This window comes from Poecilia mexicana, unplaced genomic scaffold, assembly GCF_051168715.1.
Source record: "Poecilia mexicana isolate PSO_F unplaced genomic scaffold, ASM5116871v1 scaffold_5, whole genome shotgun sequence".
NCBI lineage: Eukaryota > Metazoa > Chordata > Actinopteri > Cyprinodontiformes > Poeciliidae > Poecilia > Poecilia mexicana.
In genome coordinates, this window is record NW_028263374.1 from 27,420,647 (window position 1) to 27,438,862 (window position 18,216).

General features: G+C 37.6%; 1 protein-coding gene across 1 annotated transcript; it reads right to left on the minus strand.

Annotated features, from left to right (window-relative positions):
- Positions 1-760: 760 nt before the first annotated feature.
- LOC106926986 (acid-sensing ion channel 1-like) lies at positions 761-17,821 on the minus strand. Its single transcript, XM_015002227.2, has 2 exons — positions 16,318-17,821; positions 761-2,582 (listed from the first exon to the last, which is right to left on the minus strand). Exons 1-2 carry the CDS (start codon positions 16,677-16,679, stop codon positions 2,339-2,341), a joined length of 606 nt encoding a protein of 201 aa, XP_014857713.2. The 5' UTR covers positions 16,680-17,821; the 3' UTR covers positions 761-2,338.
- Positions 17,822-18,216: the final 395 nt, after the last annotated feature.

Genomic DNA, 18,216 nt, shown 5'->3' on the forward strand with positions numbered 1-18,216 from the left:
GACCTTTGGTTGGCATTTTTTGGGGTTTAAACACGAACGCCTCTGCCGCAGCAGCGCTGCTGGTTTTGGTTTAATAAATAATGAGTCCTTCTGTTTCCCATCCACCGAACTGTAAACAAATACTTAGAGTCTTTTGTGCAACTTTGACTCCCTGGTATGTTAGCATCAACTTCTGCTGTTGTTGAGACTGTAAAATATATGAATCAAAGTTATTAAGCATACAAGTTTACATTACATTTAAACACCCAGCCACATATGGTGATACAGTACTCATGGTGTGGTTATGTTGTAGTGAAAATAAAAGCAAATATCATCTAAAATCAAAGCTTTTTGGTAATTTGTTAAGTTAAATCAACTTTATTCCCATTTTCTGCGTCTGATGAAGCAGCATAGCATATCGATGTCCGTTAGCAAAACACATCATAGACACTGAGAAGAAACCTGCAGAAGCTCCACACAGTGGAGGTTTGCTGTTATCATTTCTTTTTGTCACACTTTATATCACACTGGAGATTCTTTCCACACCATTAGTCACTTTCTGCTGAGCTGTTCATCCATTTCCTCTACTGCACTAATACAGTACAGCCATATTATGCACCATCTGCCATAAACACAACTACCTAGACTTAATGTGGACACATCAGCAGATTAGAGGAGCCAAATGATGTGGGTATTGCTGTACTACATGCTTTTATAGGAATGGGGGCAGAGGGATCATGAGACGTTTCACCCTTAAGAAACTATGAAGGGCACACAGGGACAGATTTCCAAAAATATATTACTTTGATTTTTCTCGTAAGATGCAGAAATGGTAAGACATCACTGATCTTCACTAAAAATCTGTTTGAGCATTTGTTTAAAATACATTCATGTTAACGTGAAAACAGATGTGCTGCAGAAATATTTTTGGAAATAACCATAATTATGAAAACTATAAACATTTAAAGAGAAGTATTTAACATGTACAGAAGAGTAAATCAATGCCAACATGTAGACAGGACAGATATACACAAATATATGTCGACAGTTTGATGAAATGTTCACAGTTTTCCAGTGAAATCATGATGAGTTTTAATGTTTTATTTACACTCAGTATTTTTCACTTGATGTTAAAACGCCTCATGCTTACTTCTGTCGGACTCTGAGGGACGCTCGTGTTACCGACCTGCTTCTAATCAAACTAAACACCGTAGCAGTGAAACATTACACCACATTTTGTTTTGGTATTACACATCTCTGCCTTTTAGATCAAAAAATGTGTTCTACAAAGATGAAAAACGAATATAAAGAGTCAACCAAAGGAGTTCTATCAAGGCTGTATTTTCAAAAGTTTAATTTTACTTGAGCTTTGCTGAGATGATTTTCTGCTGTGACTTAGTGGTATTAAAAAAAAACTACTAAACGACTGGTTAAGAAAATTGAAATCATCTATTCAACAAACTTTTAAAGATGTCATTAATGACATGCCACAAATGTGCAAAGAAATATCAGCCTCCTCCAATACTCTGTTGTACAGAATTTAAAGTCTAATTGAGAATCAATGCACTTATCAGTCCTGCATCAATAGCAATAAGCAGCCCTTGTCCAACAAGCCCTATGAGGCATTTTATTACAACTGCTGAGCAATGACAGAAGAAATGACTAAATTCTTGATGCTGTAAACCAAACCAAATGGAGCCAAAGCAAAACGTCACAGCTTTTACTGAAGAAGATTAAACAATTTTTTAAAAACACATTATAATCCTTTTTAGCTCTTCTGAAGGAGTTGGATAACTTTTATTTACCGGTTGCAAATACACAAGACATAAGAGACTGCTGCATATCTAGTGGGGTGTCTTTCTGTCACTCACTTTTCGTTAAATGTTTGTCAAAAATTTTTGAAACCTAGCATTTCATGTCATTAAAATATGTGCAGTATATATGCAAGAAAAAGTAAGGATTGTTCCACAAAACTCACATCAAAAAGACATTTCAAAAATAACAAAAACCACCCCAAAAGAAAAACAGCAGCAATACCAACCATGTGTTACAAACATGCTCATAAAACCACTCTGCTGACTGCAAAAACATAAAATCTTATCAAGTATTTCTGAATAGTTTCTCTTACAAATAATGCTTTAATATTGATGAAAGAATACTAGTTCCACCTGCAGATAAATTCACTTATAACAAGACATTTTTCATATAAGTGAAATAATCTGCCAGAGGAACTAGTATTTTTTTATTAAAATTAAGCATTTATTGACTCTAAACAAGCTCCCATGTCTTGCTGAAAAGTTAATTTTAAGTTAGTTTTGTCTTAATTCAAGTGTATTGAGATATTTGCACTAGAAAACAGTCAGAAATCCTTGGTAATATTTTGTGTTTTTGCAGTATTAAGACTCACCACTTTGAAGTGTTCAGCGCTGCACTCCGTCCCTCTGTAGGAGCAGGACAGCAGCATTTCCTTAATATCGTGGCCCGTTCGCTCGTAGAATTCACGCATGTTGAAGGGTCTGGGCCTGTAGTCGGCAAAGTCCGTCTTCTCCTTCAAGATCTTCAGAACACTTTCCTCAACCAGATGTGGGTCCCGAATTTCATACCTGGGCAGAGAGGCACTCAACTTAATACATAAAACATTCAAAAGAGCTTTTTAATCTAAAACTGTCATTCCGCTTTTCATTTAGAAACACAAGGGAAACAATAGTGATAATAAAACTAGCTTAAAATAAAAAGGCAGAAAAGCTGCCTTACTTTTCCTCCTCCTTTTCAAATCTCTTCTATAAAATTGAGCAATTAAAGCGGCTCTTTGTGTTAGTTGTTTTATTCGAAAGATATTTCTGAACACCCAGAAGAGGAAGTTATCCGAGTTGCATCTTTAAAGTGCAAAAGTACAATAGTGCATCAGTGAAATTTGCATACAGACAGGAACTTATGCAGAGAAATATGCATGATTAAGCTCAGGTAAACATACAGAGGAACGGTCATCGACGAAAGACATTAACTACAGAAATCTTGCAAAAATAAAACTTGCAACTTCCCTCACAGTGGTCTGTAAGGTTGTTTAAAAAAGACAATTATAAAGTCCCTTATTAGTTCCAATTAAGAAAGGCAGAACAGATTTTACAAAAAGAATTCTGATAGAATAGAATATTGTACATATATAGAGATGTAAAAAGTCCTCAGTAGGAAAGTGGTGATGAAAAAAGATTTAGTGGTTAACAATTAACTACAAAAATTATTTCTTAGAAATATGCCATTCACTCTGTCCAGTTAACTTTTTATAACTTTGCAATTTTGCTGACATTGTTCCCAACTTCTTCTTCCACAGAAACAATCCTTCTGCCTCAGGACACCAACCAGGCGTGAAGTTTCACCTCCGCTGGGGACATTTTGTAACCACTTTGACAGCAAAATGACTTAAAATAATTTCTATATTCTAGTCAGTCCACTGTAACACAGTGTGAATCTTAGAGTCAATTAAATTATATTTACTGACATGAGATTATTATTTGGGTCAAATTTCATACTCATTTAGTTTAAAATATGATATAATTGTATTTAAAAATGCCTGTGATTTAAGCATTTTTTAATCATATTGGATAATTTACAAAAATCCTTTTCTACAAAGAACAGCAAACTGGTGGTTTTCGGTAAAGAGATCGGAAACGGTTTGTTTGGGATTTTTGGGTAAGAATAAACATCTGCTAAAGATACATAAAGGTTACATGACCATCACAAGAGAGGATAGATATTATCCTATTAATATAGGATAATATCTATCCTATATTAAATCTTTATGTTTTTGAAGACATAAAGATTTAAATACATCTTTATGTCTTTAAACATCTTTTTAAAGACATAAAGATGTTATGTCTTTAACATAACATCATTATGTTAAAGATGTTGAATCTGAGACAAAAGATTTTTAAACATTTTGATTATCTTAACTCAATTGGAAAACATGCTTTTCTTTAGAAGCAGCACTATTTTATATTGCATTATAACAAGGTGTTCCAGCTTCCTAAGCTGGATTTCTTCTTGAATAATTTTAAGTATGCTTAGTGAAAAAGTTCACAAATAACTTTGAGTCATATTCCACAGAAAAATCCATCAATATCTGTAATTACTGAACCTGAAATAGTCTGGGGTCCACTATACACTTAACTCCAGCCCTGCACTGCAGCAATTCACACTCCTCCCCCACCACCCCCCATTCAGCTCCTTCAGACTAGCCAGCAGCAATTAGCAGCCACATCTCCTGGTTGAACTACATCTGCTGTGCTCCTTACACAAGCTGCTTCTCAGTGCAACACTAGTAAAAACATTTATAAAGCGTAAACAGAGGCGCAGTGTTGTGCTGACTTCCTGAAGGCGGAGTTTCAGAAAGAGCAGGAGTTTTTAAAAAGACAGTGTCCCAATGTCAAGATGCTAAATTACAAATTAAAATTTATTTTAAGACATATTTCATATATATAGCAACTGAAGATAACATAGTTACTTGATTATGCTATAAAATGCCACAATGTGCCTGAAAAACACTAATACTGCCCCTTTAAATAAAACTTTATGTAACCAAACACATAGTTAATTTTGTTGTTCAGTTTATTGTCCATAAAACACATGACTAATAATGTTGATCTAAACACTTTGGGAACCATTTATAATATTCCTCAGTTAGGAAACTGGCATCATTCACAGAAACAAATGCACCTCAATTAAGCAGAATGGGCCTCTGATGACCCCTCAGGAGCAACGACCCATCAGCAGAACAAGCACCCAAATTATGAAGAGCTCATTTTAAGCACTGTGGAAAAGAACAAGTGAAACATACAGACTGAGGAACACGGAAAATGATTTGTGATTTTTTTTTTTTAGAAAATAACTGATAACTTTTAATTTATTCATTGAATGAAAAATGTATTGTGAAACAGTAGCAGTCATCCCATTAAACAGTTCATGTATCATGCTACTGTGATAATTTTGGATTGCTCAATTTACATTTACACGCATCAATGACTCTTTTTCTAAAGCCAAAGAATTCAAAGTTAGAAGTTAAAATAAGAGAAAGTTTAAACCCTTTGGCTCCAGCAATAAATCTGTCCAAAGCTCTGTTGACGCTGACACTTAGCTTATTTCTTTTGGACATGGGCAGTATTTCAAATCATTACTAGTGGAAAAACTAAATGGGATTTTTTAAAATTTCACAAGGTCAGTCTGTCTATGCCTCGAAAAGAGATGAAAGAAAATTAGAGAGCACTGTCTTAATATGAAACCACAGATCAATTTCGTTTCATTTCCCGACTCACTTGCAAGCACCTTCATATGTTCCACCGTGGACACGGCGGGCTTGCATACACGCTTCAGACTCAGAATATGAATGCCACGCGGTGTGTGGTGTAATTTGAAAGGGGGGTAATTTTCTTTTTCTATGTTTGCAACTGAACAGAGATTTAGGTCAGTCATGCTTCATGCTGGATGAAGTTAATATGAGTGAGAACACTGCGGCTGGCGTTACAGTCGAAGTGAATGCCACACAGTAAGTCATACTGAGAAACACCCACAGTTTGATATATTGTCACTCCAACAGATTAAAATGTGTTTTTGTGCAGACCAGGCACAGCAAACCAGACGTGGACGTTGGACAAATCCATTCGTTTTGTCCTTTTCTGTTTGCTTCAACAACCAGATAAATTATAGGGTGACAACTTTCAAGAAGAAACATAAAATCATGTCAATTAAACTCGGCTTTGATTTTTAAAACAGGAGGGAGATGAAATCTGTTCCCAGATATCAACATGTTTCTGTGTGAAATGGAACAAAAGCAAAGACCTCGTTAAGATGCTCGCCGTTGTCATTATCCGCAATGAACCCAGTCCTGTACCAACATGGGGTGAAAGAAACCATTACTCTAAAAGCATTAGAAAAACCCAGATTACACTCAACCCACTCAGGGAAAAATACCTAAATTATTGGAAACATATCCAGAGTCTGATGAAACAAAGAATTAAGAGTTAGGCCACATTGGTCATTGTTACATACAGAAGAAAACAGGCATGCCAACACTATGCCTACTGCAAAGCGCATGGTGGCAGCACTTTGATGGGGCGTTGGGAAAATTATAATGAAGATTATATATGAAAACATTGTAGCAACATCTCAAGACATCAGAAGGGAGTTAAAACTTGGTAGCAAATGTTCCAAATGAACAAAGAGACAAAGAATAAAGCAGATTTAAGAATGAAGTCAATGTTTTGGAGTGGCCGTCACAAAACCAGCATCTTAACTAATTAGAAAACTGGTGACTGCCAGGCTTTTTTCAGGAAGAGTGGGTCAAACCTCCAGTCCACCAGTTTGAAGGAAGGACACCCAGAAGATCTGACCCAATTAAAGAGTTTAAAAGATTTCTATCAATTATAATCATGTGAACTTCTGAATAACAATAAAAAATGTTCTAGCAATCCCGACAGTCAAATCTGATGTCATTTCTTTCACTGAATGTCCAACAGTCTCCAGTAATAATGAGGGATCACACAATGTAACTCAACCAACCTAAAACTGTGGTTTAACCTTACTTACAAAGGTTAAGGAAACTTGGAGGATGTGCACAGGATCCTTAAATATCTATCAGTTTTACCAATATCTAATTTATCTTAAAAAAAATAAAAATAAAAAATTGTGTTCTACGATTTCTGGCAATAAAGTCGGCTCCATTTAATGAATAAAGCAGATAGGCATTCAGGACTTTAGTTGACAGTAAATGTTAAATGGTATTTTACTTTTATTCATTTTAGTACTAAAACCTCTCAGGTCGCAAATGTTGATTGATTTGAATTTCGCTGTTTTCTTCCAACAGACGTTTTTAAGTGAGTCTGAATTGACCCATTATTTGTAGAGTTTGAGTCATACAGAAATCTGAGAGCAAGTTTCCTCTGCTAATTTCTCATCTTAAAAAAAAGCCATGATCAAACAAAAATTATTATTTGAGGATGTTTATCCTGACATGAGCAGTTTTGTTCCAGTATAATTTCAGTAGAAAGCATAATTGAGCTCATTTATCTGCCTTTTATGCCTAAACAACCAGTATTCACTAGTCATCCGATTCTATTTTGTTACATTTTTAAAAGATTGCATCTTTATTTAAAAAGCATGTTTGTAGAACTGGGTGAAGCTTGTTTACATGTCATCACTTGTCCTGTTTCTACCCTAATCTTAACAAGTTTTACCGTCTTAAATGCAATAATCAAGAAACATGAACACAAACAGATCTCAGAATAAATCAGAAAACTGCATCAAAGCAGGATAATGTCTTTCATTTAAAAACATTAGAATTAAAAAGTATAATTAGTGCTTGAATTGACCTAATCAGTGATACTCCAAAAGACCCATCAAATCACACAAACTCAGTGAAAAGGACATAAAATCACAGCCCAGAACTCGGGCTTACATTATGACTACATCACTACGCTGTCACAATTTAATAAGAAGCTACAGCTTGTTGTGGTATATTACGAACTTAATTGAATTGTATCCCGAGCTCCTGTCTTATAAGCAACACAAAGCTGCCAGGAGAGCACTTAAGAAGCTCTGCTCACATCCCCGAGTCAGGAGGCTTTAGCTGAAGCGCATACAATCACAATAATACGGCTAGATTTTTAATATTGCCCTGCCACCGCTCCCTAAAGCAATCACTGCAAACTCTCTGTGTATGGGTGGGGGAGACAAAATTGGATTATGGGCCACAAGCACTTTAATTTTCTTGTGGGAACTAAAAGGAATGAAGGCGCATCTGCAAAACTTTGCCACCTTATGGGTGAGTCCAAACAGCTACTGCTTTTCTGAGCATCACAAAAACTGAATTCAGTTCTTAAAGCAAGACAACGGAAACGAGCATTACTGTTTATTTAACACCTGAATCTGAAAGATAGACACTCTGAAATGGTTCTCCGTTTGGTGCTAATTGTGCCTGAGCACTAACAAGGCCTACCTGACCGTGTGTTAGTGATTCTGTACCTGGCTCTGACACAGCTACTATCCTGCTCTGGACAAGGTCATACAAATGCAAAGTAGTGCCACCATGAAGAGCAGCAAGCCAAAACAAGCCTCTGTCATATTAATGAGCAATTACACAAACCGCCAATCCAAAACACAGCAGAAACATGCAACTCATTTCATGCAGAGTCTCATTTGATGTCATTACTGTCTGCTTTTGATGTCTGCCCTCCCTTTACCCTGCCACTTGTCCACAAATACACTAAAAAAACTATAAATGCAAATGCAGCAACATTTAAAAAGCAAGAATCATCTTTTTCTGAATTTATTAGCAAGCAGTGCTTTCAAATTCAGACCACAGCCCACATTCATGCTGAAATAGATGATAAAGAAAGCCACCTAGCAGTTATATATTGTGGCTTTGCACTCTTAGCTCATGTGGATAGGGGGAAACGTTTGCAAGCTCAGGAAACATGTGGGAGCCGTGCTCCGCGGTAAGCAGAAGACCCGCCTCTGTGACTTCCATGAGCTGATGGAGCACATCGCACCAGCAACACCGACTCCAAAATGACCTTTTTCTTAATTATCTTATAATTGCCTTTGCGACATAATCAAAATAAAACTGAGCAATTTACTTGCAATGTTCTGCACTGTCAGGTGTGACTTCAACCTGCAAATATGCGATGGAAAACAGATTGATTTTTTTCCCCCCACACCTTTTCTTGCTACAGACAGCGAGAAGGTGGAGTCGGTTTAATCTGTAGAGGCCCAGTTTTAAACTTGATGTTGTCTTAAACAGAGTGGCAGCAGTGGAACCTGCCAGATGAGGACGCCACTGAGCACAGACCCATCACTACGAAATACCTGACCTGTTGTTTTCCATTCGACCTCCAACATGAGAAGTTCAGATTGTCAGAAGGAAAAGATTTCAGAAGCATTTTGATCTTCCAACTTTAAATTAAGATCATTACAGATTTACAATCCATTTGTAGTGGAAAAAAGTTGCTTTATCTTTGCATTTTTCTTTCCCAATAACAACAAAAACTGGAATGAGAAAATTTTGAGCCAAAGTGTCTTGAAAAAAATGCATTAATAATGTTCTGTCAGGATTTTTGATACTCTTTGACATTTCTGTGATAAATATTATCATTAAATATTAAAATTAGAATCATTATTCTTTAGGCAGTTTGCTGGACCTACATTCCCTGTAAGGAGATTAAATTTCCCCGTCTGCCATTGAACGCACCAGTAACAAAAGCCAACAAAACTACAGTTCTCAAAAAATAGCAGAGTGATGAAGTGGTCAAAGACATAAAGTAAAACATTACAGAAATGATTCAAACTGAACCCAAAGATTTATGGCACTGGTGTGTAATGGAGAAAATATTGACTGAGTATGACTCATGTATTACCTGACCCAGCTGCCTATTGGGCTGAAGAGAGTCTGTATTTGTAGTTCAGGATTTTAATAAAGTCAGACTATTTATAAAAAAAAAATACTCATAAGGACTTCAAGCCACTCCTGGCTGAACCAGAGAAAGAATTTGCAAGTGCTCTACAGAAGAAATATTCATACCCCTTTAAATTAAGTTTTATTGGGATTTATGAGATACACAAATAGTGATGAATTAGATAAAATACAAAACTAGCAACTGTTTTTAGAAGCCAGAAGAAAAATTGTGGCTGAAAGAAAGTCTCAAACAGTTGACTTTTTATGGGAGAAGACACAACTTACAATGCAAAGCTATCAAAACAAAAAGCCATTCATCACATTACACAAACACCTCAGAAAAATGATGGTGGCAGAATCATGTTGTGGGGATTTTTTTTCTCTGCAGAAAAGAGAGAAGCTGGAGCTAATTACAGGAGAGTCCTTTGTGAAACACAACTTCACAAAGTATGAAGTTGTGTTTTCATACTTTTTACTTGCACACTTGGATATAAATTTCTGAAGAAATAAATGTGTAATCTTTGGGAATCTAGAAATGGTACCAAGAGATCAAGGAAAGTTGCCGAGGCCAAAAACATTTCTGTCCTTGATGTTTTCTTCTGATTTTTTCATGCTGTCACCCAGTGAAGCAGTAGACGTTAGGCCTTTAACTCAGAACCTTACAAAGCAGTGACATCACCTTCTGGGCTTTAAAGGCTTAGTAATCTCACTGCACGTCAAATTGGAATTGGTAGAAAGTGGTACAAATATGTTTCCTTCTAATTCTTCTGGCATTTATCAAATTTAAATAACTGTGGTAACCATAACTGAAATACTGTATGCTGATTCAATGCCAAATGCCGATTCAAAAAAAGATGTGGTTTTGAAAACCGGATATGTAAATATCTGCTTTCAGATGATTAAATGGAGAAATTGTTGGTCTCCAGATGTGCAAAGCTGGTAGAGACACTGCATAAAACACCTGCAGCTGTACTCACAGGGAAACATGATTTTAGAAAGGATTGATTCAGGTCAGCTGAACAGAAATGAACAACAATCTTTGGAGAAGAAACTAAAACTAATTTTAACTTCTTGCTGTCCACAATTATGTCTTTGTGTATTTATACCATAGAACCCAAATAAATCTGAAATGAATGTCTCAGTTTTGATGTGACAAAATAGGGACATAAAAGATTTTGCACAGCTTTGTATATTTAGTTGAGCATAAAACTTTGATTTGTAGTTTAAGCTCTGTGCGCTGTTATGATTCACACTGGATGATGACTGTTCTCTGGAGTCAATATTGGCAGTTTCTTTGTACAACAATCTTTAAATACATTTTCCAAGTAAAAGACTGGAGGGGAACCAAGTGTATCATCAAATACTACAAAGTTTACTCTTTCCAAGAAAGAAAAATAGCTATTTAATGATACATATGAGAGGCATTCTGCACCAAAGGAAAAGTCAAACTTATATCAAAACCACAGAAAATGATGCACTGGTCGGAAAAAAAGAGGCATACGTCTCGTTTAAAGTTTAGAAAATCAAAGATTTAACTACAGCATTAACGATGCTGTGAGTAGGGAGACGAATACGTCATGGAGAACTATTCTTTCCTTTTTAAGATCCAGCAATGAGAGCCTCAGATGAAATCACAAATCAATCCAGTAACCCTAAATCTCAGAAATGACATTTGGCAAACATCAGATGTCTGCAGTAGAGCCAAAACAGGAGCGTCTGGTGGGTAAGCTTGGTGTAGCAAAAGCAAAACCAAAAACTGTAGCTACGTTTCAGGAGCTTTATAAAGCTGTTGTAACACAACCTATGAAAAATACTCCATTAAACTTGAGGGAACTGCCTCCTCATATAGCCATACTTTAAATTTCTGGCTCCCATTGATGGAGCCATAGAGAAATAAAGACTAATTTAATCAAATATCCCTCCTAAGTGTGGTTGTAACATTTATTGTACTATTGTTGAACATACTATGCAAATACACAATAAGTCAAGTCACAGTTATTTATTATCTCTTTGCCTTTTTCTGATTGTGGGAAGAGAAATGCTCATTTTCAGCTCATTTTCAGCATCAAGTTGCAGCAAAGTTTTATTCTGAAACATTCTTAAACACTGAAATATTTTTAATTTAATTTGTAAAATTGAACAAAGCTTCTTGTTTTTTATTATATTACAAACTGCACACATGCTGAAGCAACCTGGTCAAAATGACTGAATACAGTCACATTTCGGCCCAGTAGACTTAAAATATCAGCTTTCCTCTTCCAGCGTTAGCGCTTTATGACTCAATGTGTTTTGAACATAGGTGCTGGTACATCTACGACTCATTCTACTTTTTACGGAAATCCGAATATACCCGCCTACAAAGTGTTTTTTTATAAGAAAAATCTCTCATGCTTTACTTCTCTGAGTAGCAAAAAATTAAAATAGAAGTCCCCTCAAAGCCAACAGAACAGAGAGGGCAAGAAACAATGGGAGATGTGAGAGTGTTAATCAGAGGGACAACTCTGTAGCTTAACAAACAGCACTAATTACGCCGGGATAAAGACGTGTTCATCACACAGCTTATGAGACACAAGTTAATTGCCTCAGCTTGTAGTCCCCTCCCTCCATCTAAAGTCAGCTCATCAAAGTCACTCGGAGCAAATGCAACTACATTTACTTTCCCTCAGCCTCCTGTTTTTTTCTCTTTTTTTGCTTTTTTTGTTTTGATTTTTCTTTGGTCTTTCACCTGTTTCTCTGTCTGAGACATAATAGGTGTAACACAAGCCTGATATTTTATTAGAACTGCTAGTAAAACACAAAAACATATTATATAGTAAACATGTATTGATTTTTAAATCACACACTTGAGTCTGAAGCATTTGTGCTGCAGACTCAAGAAAGAGGGAAATATTACTTTCCAGAACGGCTGGAGTATGCATGCATGCACAGAGGTCATAGAAAAACAATACTCAGAGTGAAAATGGGGAATTAGATATATGTCAGCCAAACATGTACAGCATGCAGAGAGGTACTCTGTGCCTTAGGCTGCTGAGCTTAGTGGATCAATATGCTAAAAATAAATGAAGTGATGTGTTCAAGGTGGGATTAAGATGTGTCAGGTTTCCATATATATTTTATTTTCGCTTTAATGAAATATTAATTTTTGTGCGCTTTCTGACGAGTGAATTTTGTCTCCTCCAGAACAAAGTACAACGTCTCCATCAGTATTCTTCTAGGGATTGTGATCAGAATAGGAGGGGGTGGCACTGAAAACAAAAAGTGAATATATTAAAACTCAACACTTTCAACATGAGACGGCGAGCTTGTCAAGGCTGCGACGATACTATATGATCAAAGCACAACAGGGAGCAACAAGTGAAGAGGGAAGAGATGGCAGCTGTGAATAACGCGCATCTCTCCACACTGTCAGCAGGAGACGTTAAAGTCAACTGGAGTCATTCATCTAATGCATGGATATTTGTGCACCATGAATAATAAAATAATAAAGAAATGATTTGAATCAGCAGAATGTTCTTACATGAAACTGTCAGTTGGTCAGTTCGTAGCTCTGTCACGCTGTTTTCTTTTTTAAGAAGTCTATTGAATAATGCTGCCATTTTATCTAAACTCCCAAAATCACAGAGGTATGTGATTGTACCGCTGTGTGCAATCACATATCTTTGCTCTTTTCACATACATCTTTAGCTCTTTTAAACTTTTTTTTTAAAAATGAGTTCATCAGTACTTGTACTGAAGATTACCCTGTTTGTTTGTTTTTTGTTGTTTTAAGACCTAGGGTATTTTCACACCTTATAGTAGAGTAGACTTGGTTCAACTAGGGATAAAAATTGCTAAATCTGTCACATTTTCAGCTACTGCAGTTCTGTTTCACACTGTGCTGTGTCAAGAAAACCAAATCCTTTAAAAAACCACAACTTACTTCTTCACAAAATGTTAGATTTTAGCGGTGAGATGATTTATTTTTTGTATTTGGCTAAAGACCACAAACCATTTCTCCTGCTAGCACTAGACTCAAATGTTTGTTTTGGTTGTATTTACCCAGAATGCCCTGGAGCGGTCTCTCGTCGCCTTGGCATTCACATAAACATTCAAACTGCACCAGAGTTCACTTTAACTGATATCTGGGTTTGTAAGCGTACCAGTTTGCATTTTTTGGTTCACATTAGAGTTTGATTACGCATTCACACCTCCCCAAATAAACCAGATTTTCTAGGAAAATGAACCAGAGTTCAATTACAACAAAGCGAACAGGCCAGGTGTGTAATCACCCCAGAAACAGCTACGGTTTCTCATCCAAGCACAGTTCATAAACGTACTTTTTCAAACACTTATCACAGCTCAACAAACTGATGCTAGAAGCATATTTCATGTTGAAAGTATTACATAACGGTCACAGGAAGGGTTAATGTCCAATAAAACACGACTCATAATTCTCTTCATTATTAACTCTGATGCTAATGCTTTAATTTGCTGTCACCCAGCTTTCAGGGGCCACCTTTCATGCATGACCCTCCATCTTCCTTAGTTGCGTCAGAGGAAGGGCAGCAAAGTTCAGGGCTTTAAAAGGCTTTGCATGCTTTGTCCATGTTATTTTGCACATCTCCCAGATCTCCCAGAGCTCCTAAAGTGACAATCAAAGCAGGCCAACGTTAACAGTGCTTTGCACTTGCGTGGCAGACATGGCATCACCCAAGACAATTCAGACGTCACAGCTGACTTGAGTTTGCCTTCATTGCTGTTAACATGATTTGACACAAAAGTAACATTTTGTACGACTTCAGAGTGAAACGGTAGCCTGAAGCATCTTGCCAGCTGGTTCAAGAAGCGTTCGTGATCACATCGCTCCACTGGCGTGGAGAAATGTTCAGCTTTCGGACTAAATGCAAACAAATCAATTTCAAAAGTGAAATTTGCATATTAAATTGATTTGTTTCATAGAATGGCCTAAATCAAACATATGGTTTGGTTCATTTTTATGAAAATGGTTTGCAGCTGGGGGAAAAAAAAATCTAAATCAAGTTGCTTGAGAACTTAATATTAGCGTTATTAATAACTACATGGAAGCAGGTATTGGTACTTTTGGCAGCGTTAGAATGTGAAAAGTTCTGCTGAAAGATATAACCAACATCTCCATAAAACTTGTCAGAAGAGGGAAGCATGCTGACTCCAGACTTAATAAAAAGACAGTAATACAACACCAGCAGATAATATGGCTCCTCAAATCATCAACTGCAGAAGCTTCATACAGGATCTCAAACAACTTGTGCCTCTTCAATCTTCCTTCAGGCTCTTGGATCTTGATTTCCAAACGAAATACAAAGTTTACTTTCATCATAAAAGAAGCCTTTGGACCACTGAGCAGCAGCTCAGGCCTTTTTCTGCTTCACCCAGGTAAGACACTTCTGACTTTTTCTCTAGTTCAAAAGCAAAGAGTCGTGACCAGTGTCCACGATGTGCCTGTGTGTAAATATAAAAATCCAGTTACAACAAACCGGGGCATCTACAGCTTACATAAATGATGGCTTAACACTTATTTTCCTCATATCAGCTCATCATGAGTTCATTCCTATTGGGAGAAAAGGGAGTTGTGTCATAGCCGAAATACAGACGTGGGAATGCTTTTAGAAGACGCACTCCTTCACTGTAAGACAGTAATAAGCCCTGGCTCCTGATAACTCCCTATTTGTCTGAGGTTTCTATAGAAGACATGGTTCTTCAGCCACATCCTGACAACAAAACTCCCTCAGCATTCTCAGGATCGGAGCTGCCTGGTCAGTTATAAGAAAAAAACAAATATAATGGGAATGTGTGTTTTTAAAGATGTATAGGTGTAGTGGCGGCTTTTTTGGAGATTCCTTCCACAATTTATTCTTTAGATTGATGCACAGATTGGTAGTGGGCTTTTTTAAAATATATCCTGTGGCATAAGAGTCCCTTTCTGCAACATTCTCACAATTGGACAGTTTTAAACATTACTAAACCGCCATCTATACACTACAATCCTGGACTTAGCAGCCATTCCTCTGAGTAAGCACATGGCGACTGCGGACAGTGAAGCACTCTTCAAGTGGCTTTGCAACATAACCTCTAAAGGCTGCAGTTATCCCTTCTGCTTGTGCACATTTTTTCTTCCACCAAACTTTCCAATATCATGCTTGGATACAGTTGGACTGGACAGAGAGTTGTTGTGGGTAACCCTTTGTGTGTGGAGTATCAGTAGCTATATTTTAATTGATCATATATTTGTGCAATTTAACATTTCAAAAATAAAGTTGCTTGATAGAAACACACCAATTTAGAGAAAAAAAAGATATTGTTTTCCGATAAAATGTTTGGGCACTAGGATAAAGTGTTTTTTGTGTGTGTTTGTTTAGTTTTGTTTGCAAAACTGAACATGAAAACTTTTTTTTCCGCATCTCACCAGTCATGTCATTAGCAACCGGATGTTGCTGGCACAAACCAAGAAGAAGAAGACAGGAAGTAGTTGTAGGAACTGCATGTTTTTAATGACTTGTGTGAATAAACTCATTCGTGTATGATTTTAATTGCTTTATTTTACGGAATTTTTTTATCGACATTTGCAGAATATAAAGTTTTGTGCATATTTGTAATGTAAACACGGCTATTCATAACCCAAAAGATAATAATTTGGGGGGGTTTATCAGCTGTAACTCGTAACTATAAACATTAAAAGAAATGTGTATTCAATGTTTCTTTCAATCATACAGTTTAAATGTGTATCTTATTTAACATTTGAAGAATGTGTTTATGAACCAATTTCTGTTCACCAATTAAGTTCAAAACTTTACCACACAACAGATTTCTGCTGGAATCAGCAAAACACAGAGATAGACAAAACCGCCAACAGGTTAATAGTTTCAATTTGATCTACACACCTGCCGTTGAGCAAGGCGAGGAAGTCGCCAGCGTGGTACAGGTCGTTGTGAGTCACCTGGCTGAAGCGGAAGGAGTTGAGGTTGCAGAAGGTGACCGCGGGGAACACGATCATGGACGCGGCCACCTCGTCCAGCTTGGTGACGTGGGGATACTCGAAGTAAAACTGCACTCGGTCCACGCACACCATCACCAGCACCCCCAAAGAGGCCATGAAGAACACAATCCACAGGCTGCGCTTCACGTACTTTCGTTCATAAGTGAACATGTGCGAGATGCCGTGCAGCGTGGACCTGGTGGCAAAAACTTCAATGGGAGCCGGCCGCTTGAAGTCCACGTCCTCCGGGTCCGCTTTCAGATCCATTATTTCCAGCGGGATGAGTTTGGATGGATGGTGACTGGGAGGCTGCAAACCGCGCGAATTGGCTTTATGAATAAGTTGATGCTTTATTTATAAGGAGGATGTTGGCCGTTGCCAAGTTCACGCCCTTCTACGCATGTATTTCTCATGCAGTCTGTGTGAGATGTTGCGTCACTAACAGCCGGCAAAAAGAAAAAAAGAGAAGCACCTCAATCACAGCATTTTACTCAAAATCGCATCTGAACACTCAGTCCGTACACCGAGCACCGAGCAGATGTGGGAAGCATGCGATATTTGCTGCCTCAGTTTAAAGTCACAGTTCCATAATTTTAATATTGAAAAAAAAAAAAAAAAAACATAGGAGCGCGCATGGAGAGATGCCAGCGCTGTCCTCTTCTCTTGCACACTTCTGTAATCTAAGCGAGTTGTTTCCACAGTGATCACCAAAAAGAGCAAAACCCAGGAACACACGAGTGGGGAATAATCAGAGCAAGAAGAGAAGGGAATTAAGAAATCAAAGCGCTGATGTCTTCTCTCTCATTGTAAGGCAGGAGAGTAGACAGGCAACATGGCTTTTTCCCAGATCCTCAAATCAAATCCGAACACGTGCTGAATAACAAGGAGCCGCTGATCTCTGGCCTGTTAATGTTTTAAAAGCAGTCGTCGGCTCGTCCTCCTGGGTTTTCCACAGCTGCATCACACAGGAGCAGGGTCTGTGTCAGAGCTGCCTCGGTCGGTGCGCCTCTGCTCGCATCCATTCCTTCACCACAATGCGGGGAGCAGCACGCCAAACACACTCACATCCCCCGTATATCTTCAAGTTTATGTGAGGAGAAAAAAGCGAAGGCGACCAGGGATTAAAGGAGGTTGTTCCTGCTTGAAACACCTTTCCTTCTGAATTCAGTGGAGGTTGTCAGCAGCTGCGGTGGCGGCTTGCCTGGATCACTTCCATTCGTCCCAAACAGGAGAGAGCAGCGATAGGACGGCGGGCTGAAGGAGTCCAACGTCGGCGACACACGACTTGTGTCAGGCAAGGATCTGAAGAGGCTATTAGAATAAAACTACATCACGGAGGATGTCACTGAAAAACGAACCAGTTTTCTGATACTTTCAGGCAGCTCAGAGAGCATCAAGTTTTCTCTTTCTGCCATTAGAGGTAATAATAATAACTGACAAAACATAATTTTAAAATAACATCGGAGAAGTTACAACAGAACCCAATTAGATTGCACCAAGGGCAGGAAGAAAACAACCAAAAACCTTGCAAAGAATTAACTTCCCACATTAGATTCTAATGTAAGTATTAAGTTTATAATGTGGGTTCCATGACAACCACTACACATAATGTGACATGAATATGGCTGCCATGTCTATAACTTTGGGTCTGTAGATCTATTTCACTCACAACAGCAAGTGTTTTTGGTAAGTTTCTACTTTGTGACTGGAATTTGGTAAAATCCTTACATTCACTCAGAATGGAAGGATTTTACCCTGAAAGGAATTGTTTGAGGTATTGACTAAACATAGCTAAACACAAATG

What these genes read in the sequence shown, in the direction of transcription:
- LOC106926986 (XM_015002227.2), bottom strand. Translation starts at nt 16,679, where the DNA reads ATGGATCTGAAAGCGGACCCGGAGGACGTGGACTTCAAGCGGCCGGCT. An exon ending in CTCGCCTTGCTCAACGGCAG is followed by an intron (nt 2,583 to 16,317) that starts GTGTGTAGATCA and finishes CTCTCTGCCCAG; the next exon opens with GTATGAAATTCGGGACCCAC.